The sequence below is a fragment of the Cyprinodon variegatus genome, unplaced genomic scaffold, assembly GCF_000732505.1.
Source record: "Cyprinodon variegatus isolate N-32 unplaced genomic scaffold, C_variegatus-1.0 Scaffold361, whole genome shotgun sequence".
In the NCBI taxonomy this organism is placed as follows: Eukaryota; Metazoa; Chordata; class Actinopteri; order Cyprinodontiformes; family Cyprinodontidae; genus Cyprinodon; species Cyprinodon variegatus.
The window spans coordinates 311,982-318,304 of NW_015150814.1; the positions used below are offsets into that span (position 1 = coordinate 311,982).

A 6,323-nucleotide genomic window follows, 5' to 3' on the forward strand; every position below is an offset into this window, starting at 1 on the left:
GTTTCACTTTCAAGGCCACACCAACTCTGCAGGATGGTGTTTGTAGACCAGACATAGCGTCTTCCCATAACAAACCAGATTCTTTCTCAAGGTTTATTCATATCATGTTACTGTTTAACCGAAGTGTCTGTAATTTGTTTTGACTCTGACTACTTTTCCATTGTTGTAAGTAAGGGGGAACAAACGCTGCCCAGATCAGAACAGGGCAGAATGCTGTGCCATAAGGGCTGTATGATGAACTGTTCTCTCTTTGAACATCGATCTCTGTTTATTTAACTAGGATGAATAGTTGAATACTTTTTCCCACAACAATTCGACAGGAGAGGAGCCTGATAACTCAAAGATCTGCCTCCCATGCCATCCATCCATCCATTTTGTTCCTCTTATCTGGGGCCGGGTCGAGGAGGTAGCAGTCTAAGCAAAGATGCCCAGACTTCCAGAGGCGACACCAGACCAGCTTAGAGACATGGATGGATGGATGGATGGATGGATGGATGGATGGATGGATGGATGGATGGATGGATGGATGGATGGATAGATGGATGGATGGATGGATGGATGGATGGATAATACTTTTATGTCTCCTTAGTCTTAAAAACATAAGCTAATATCCATAGATAACTTCATTAAAATAAACTGATTACTGTTCACTCCATATTCCTCCCGCTAGATATGAATAGATGCTGCACTAAAATTCAATTCATTCAATGCCTGAATCTCATGAATATACTCTTTATGAAAGTATTTTGACTCCTCTTCTAGCTATTATGCATCTAAATTTAAGTTGAAGAGAACTGTTAACAGCAAATTATGAATTGCTAATACTATTTCTGAGTCCTCACTGAACAAATCCCCACAAAACATTTCATTACATACATTGGAGCTACAGACTTTCCCATCCCTTCTTAAATTTTTGCCATTCTGCTCTGAGTTTGGTGTTGCTTTACAATGTCTGCGCTCATCTACAAATTATAGCTGCACTTTCATGTAAAGTACTTCATAACAACACCAAAAAAATATAGAAACAAGAAAAAATACACCATAATATGACGAAAATCCAACACAAAACAAAAAAGATTAAGTCATAAGGCAGATCATAAAAAGGGGTGTTTATGGTCAGTTTTTAAAAAAGAAAGTGCTGTAAAGTGCAGAGATAGGTTAGCAAATCTCCAAATTTTCGCCTAAACCTTGTATACCTATAGAGGCTGCTGTTCAGTTATGAGTTACACCAGTAAAATCCTTCCATTATTTAAAAGCAAAAATATCATTGAACCTATTGTGAAGTCAGGAAAAATCAAAAAAATAATTATACATGTCCTCCAAAAATAATGAAAGTAACAGATTATCAAATAAATATTAAATATATAAGATCTCTGTGTTTCACGTAAATATAATTAGACATGTTAGAAAAAAAGAGGACATAAAAGAGGGCAAGTAAGTAAAGTAGGGTGCCAAATAGGCATGAAACCAGCTTGATGTGATTAAACGTCTGTTTGAACACAGGGGTTCCCTGGAACAGAGAGAGAGTCACGTAGAAAAAGAGGAGGAGCAGAGATAAAGCTGGAGATAAAGGCTGAAGTGACTCTTGGGAGGATCCAACTGTCCCCAGATCAAGCTGTATTTGCTCTAACAAGTAAAAGGTAAGTAAAGCTCATTTAGAATTTTAAGCTTTTCTTATTGTTTTGTTTGCAAAAATGCTTTTCGTTCAACATTGGTGCCAACTTTGTAGTTTGAGCCACTTTTTTATCCAAATACGTCTTATTTGTTTTAGTCTTTTACAAAGGACTTGGTAAATTTAATATTTGAAAAGATTGCATTATCTGATGTAATTCTCAGTCTTCATGACTTTGTGTGAAGGAATGCAGACAGTGAGTGGGATCGAAAAGGAAAGATGGATGAGAGTGGGAGTGTGTACCTACAGATGGCCTCTCGGTTGTGCCACTCTGATGGTCCACGTTCCTGGATCCTGAGTCCAGCTGGCATCGCTGATGCAGGCCGATTCCAGGCCAAAGCATTACCTCATCGCTTAATTTAATCCTCCATATATTCCGTTTTCTAATAATAGTCAGATTTAACTCTTTACAGTCTGCCTTTTACTAGTTTCAGCAAACTAAAGAAGTTTAGCAGATTTTTCTGTCAGAAAGACTGCAGTCGTAATTTAAGTGCCTAATTGATTCACTATAATACAGACAGCCAAACAATGTTTCCTTAAAAAAGAAAAGCTGGCAAAAGGTGTTTTTAGATTTAAAATCAAATTTATTTTTAAAGGAAATAAATACGAAATGAAGTTTCTGCTTATGAGTTACTGTATGTTTAGCCATGCCTTTTATGATTTAATTTCAAGTAGAAAAACAAAAGAAAGGCAGTGTATACTTTTGCAACACCTGTATCTTTACAGTAAATATATAGTAAATTATATGCTGTTCATAAGCTTTCTTGTACTCTGAAAATATTCAGGTAAAAAAAAAAACAAAGCTTTAATTGTTTGGTATGTATTTAACCGGTCAAAAGTGTGGTACCGGATATTTGTACCACTGTGACAATCCTATAATTAACTATAGAACACAGAAAAAGATGATCTATAGTATACGTTCTTTTCTTACTCCAAGTTAATTAGTTGTACTCTTAAAACATAAAGTGCTATGAAGCATGTCGGTTACAGAGGATACAGTCATCTGCATACAAGCTTAAAAACAGCATTGTGCTTCATACAATTAAGTGCCAAAATTCGGAGTTCAGAAAGGCCTAAATTGTCCATCTGCTAAGCTGGACAACTGACAGTTGCCTTTTTTTTTTTTTCAATGTTAAGTAGAAACATCATAGAAGAAATTCCCCAAAAAAGTAAAAAAAAAAAAAAAAAAAAAACAGACCACTGGACTTTGTTTTACAAGTTTGAAGACGTTTCGCTTCCCATCCAGAAAGCTCTCTCAATTCAAAATGTCATGAGTAGCGTTTGATTTCCAGGCTTAATAGAGTAGCAGAACAAAAACCAAAATCACTGCTCCAGACATTTTGAATTGAGATAGCTTACTGGATGGGAAGCAAAACGTCTTCAAACTTGGAAAACAAAGTTTTAACTTCTTTTTGGAATGACTATGACCTGGATGCCTGAGAATTTTCAGCAACATCAAAGAAAAGCAGTTTTACAGTAAATAGTATGTTTATATGCTGTATCCCTTAGAGATATGCTTAATATAATGTTTACATAATTAGAGAATGTCACACATTCATTTAAGTTAAATATCATGTCATCTATTGCTTCACAGGTCGCAGGCCACCTGCATCAGTTCCAGCTAACTGGTGTAGCATTCGGACCAGGACACTTTTACCTTAACTGATGGATCTTCTGTTTGAAATGGAGCACTTTTCTTCTTGGCACCATCTAAAATAAATCTCCAGAGAGAATCCACCTTCAGTCAGAGCTATCAGAACTTCGCCTGAAACACTAATTTGTCTTGAGAGGATTCCATGGGGTATGTTTTCTTTTCTGTTGAAAGGATGACTTTGTAACCTGAGTTAATTTGTGTTATAAGAAATCATCTCTGAGGAGTAGCTCTGCTTTCCAGGAGGAAAACACAAACAACGAGCTGAAAACACTGAAACTTTGACATACTTTGGAAATATGGCATCCCGCTCTTTTAGTCCTGCACTTTCTGTGGTTGCCAAAGTAACCTGTCTTGTTGGACTGTTGCTTATTGACCAATGGGGGCCCTCAGGGATCAACTGCCAGAATGATACGGAGCCGATTGTGCTGGAGGGAAAGTGCCTGGTTGTATGCGACTCAACTCCAACAGCAGAGCCGTCAGGCAACGCTCTGGGCATGTCAGTGAGGTCAGGCACAGGTCGGGTGGCTTTTTCAGCAATCCGCAACACCAACCATGAACCATCTGAGATGAGCAACCGCACAATGACCATCTATTTTGATCAGGTAGGTCAAGGCAAGACTGGCTGCAAGCAGGAAAAAAAAAAGGAGGTATAAAAAAAAAGTCACAGGTAGAAAAAGTCCAGATATGACCAGAGTCCGAAACTTTTGAAAGGGCAGGCCGAGTGCAGAACGCAGCCAGGCTGGTGGGGAAAATTGTCGCTGGAGTCATTCAGGCGTGAAAAAAATGAGAGGGGCAGGTATATTTAGCCAATAGTAATAGCTGTGAGAAATTAAGGTGATTGAGAGAGTGGCAACTTTATCTGCTTACACAAATTAACAGAGTGCAACATAGTGGGTAGAGGCAAGCAGCGGCCAAAACACATTCCACAGGCCTGATTCATGACAGTTTGACTGTTTGCAAAAGTTTAAATTAAAATTTAAATAAAAGTTTTAATTGATAATCAGCTTTGTAAAAACTGAACAATGTAAAATTGAATTGTTTATCCTTACTGAAGATCCCAAGACAATTTTACACAACTGATTAAATGTTGGCTTTTCAACAGAGGGACATTTTCAGAAAACTGTAGATCCGTGAGTAGTAGTTATTGGTTCCATTTTCCTCCTGTCCCATGTTGAAGTTCCCTTGTGCAAGGTGCTTAAACTGTAGTTGCCTACAAGTTCATCACATTTTTTATAGATTTTTTAAGGTGCTAGGAATGGCTTTAGAGCAGGCATGCACTGTACGATTATATTGTGCCCTTTCTGGGCCAGTTTTTCACTCGGGCAACAATTTTTTGATCCGACTAAGTTTCAGCTTACAAGCCGATTTACCTCAAACATGCATAATGTACATGTGTAAACAGGGGAAATCTTCTCTAACTTTACTTCCGGATAGATGAGTTTTATGAGGACCATCTCGTTACAGGGCTGAGTCTGATGAGTGGTTTTTGGTCAGACAGTGATCGCATTAGGGCATAGAGATGTACAGTCTAAGAAAATATATCATTAGCTGTGAACTTTTAAACCCTGCAGTTTCCTTGCACAGTTTGAGCTGTAGCTGAGTACAACGATGGAAAATACCACGCACTGTATGCAAAAATTTAGAGAACTTGATATTTGAGACAGACATGGTGTGGTGCTTAAAAAGTTTATTGAAAGGCCTTGGTATGGCTGACTGAACAGGAGATGCAGGCAGAAAAGACTGGTGAAAGGTAGACATAGTCCAGGTTGTGACCAGAGACAGAAGCAGATAAGAACACAGTGAACGAAGGGTGAGCACAAGAACAGATGATATGCAGGAGGAGCTCTAATGCTAGGGATGGACACAGGCAGAAAAACAAGACTATCTGGCAGACACATTTACATGGGCTGCCCCATCAGTGCTGCCCCTATCTGGCTGCCCCATTTACACTTGCTCTTTGAAACTGAACCGTGCCAAGTTCGGACAAAGCTTGGATCGGTTAACCGTGCCAACCTTGGTTCTTTGGGACCATTCATACATCACGCTAGGACAGTTCCTTGCCTCCTGTAGGCGGTCCACAACACTACAGCTCTCAAGGCGGGAATTACGCATATAAAAATGGCAGCAATGGTGGGAATTTATGTGCCTGAAATGCATCCTCTGCCCAAATTTCAAAATGAGAGCTTCAGTCTCAGCATCATCCTGGTTCACACCGCACTCTTTTGATGCCATTTACTGTTAATAGGCTGGGAAGAAATTTGTGTTCTGAACAGATGAATAAATCTGTGAATTAAAAAGCCGGACACGGCTGAAACCTCGCAAAATGAGTCAGCTGACTGTAAATAGGAGATGACGCGGTGTGGTCATGCTCTCTTTGTCATCAGAGAACCGAGCCACAACTGAACCGTGCCGAGCCCTACAGTTGAACTAGTACTAGATTTATTGAGTTCGGTTGTGTCTGGCACAGTCCAGTTCAGCTGCGTTCCATTTACACTTAACCGTTATTTCAGTTACCGTGTTTGTACCTCATCTCATCACGGTTTGAAAAGGGTAGTGTAAATGGGGCTACTGACTGTGAGAGGGAAGGATAACAAATGGGAGGAAGAATTAGGCTGATTAGAAAGAGTATATGCTTACTTTATTTAGTGAGTCCAGCAGAGCAGAAAAGGACAAGCAGCCAGCCAGCCCAAAAAAAAAAAGAAAGAGACAGGGTGCATGACATTGAAAGTACAAATGTTTAAATATAGCTTTGGTGTGAAGTACTTTGAGAGGTCTTGCTGACCAAAACAAAATTCAATTCAGTATATTTATGTAGTGCTAATTCACAACACATGTTAGGTGTCAAGGCATTTCAAGAAGAAAATACTGTCAGATTGATTAAAATGAAAACCAGTGGAATTTGAATCCAGTCATTGACTTGAGAGTTAAAGCTACAGTGTGTAATAATTACAGGGATATACAGTCAGAAATGTAATATATTATACATAACTATGTTAT

At 38.8% G+C, this 6,323-nt stretch overlaps 1 protein-coding gene across 1 annotated transcript in view; it reads left to right on the top strand.

Annotated features, from left to right (window-relative positions):
- Nucleotides 1–3,272: 3,272 nt before the first annotated feature.
- LOC107091994 (cerebellin-1-like) overlaps nucleotides 3,273–6,323 on the top strand; it is a 7,268-nt gene continuing 4,217 nt past the window's right edge. The window contains exon 1 of the mRNA XM_015386259.1: nucleotides 3,273–3,928. Coding sequence (XP_015241745.1) covers nucleotides 3,623–3,928 — 306 coding nt within the window. The 5' untranslated portion in view covers nucleotides 3,273–3,622. The remainder of the gene's footprint in view (nucleotides 3,929–6,323) is intronic.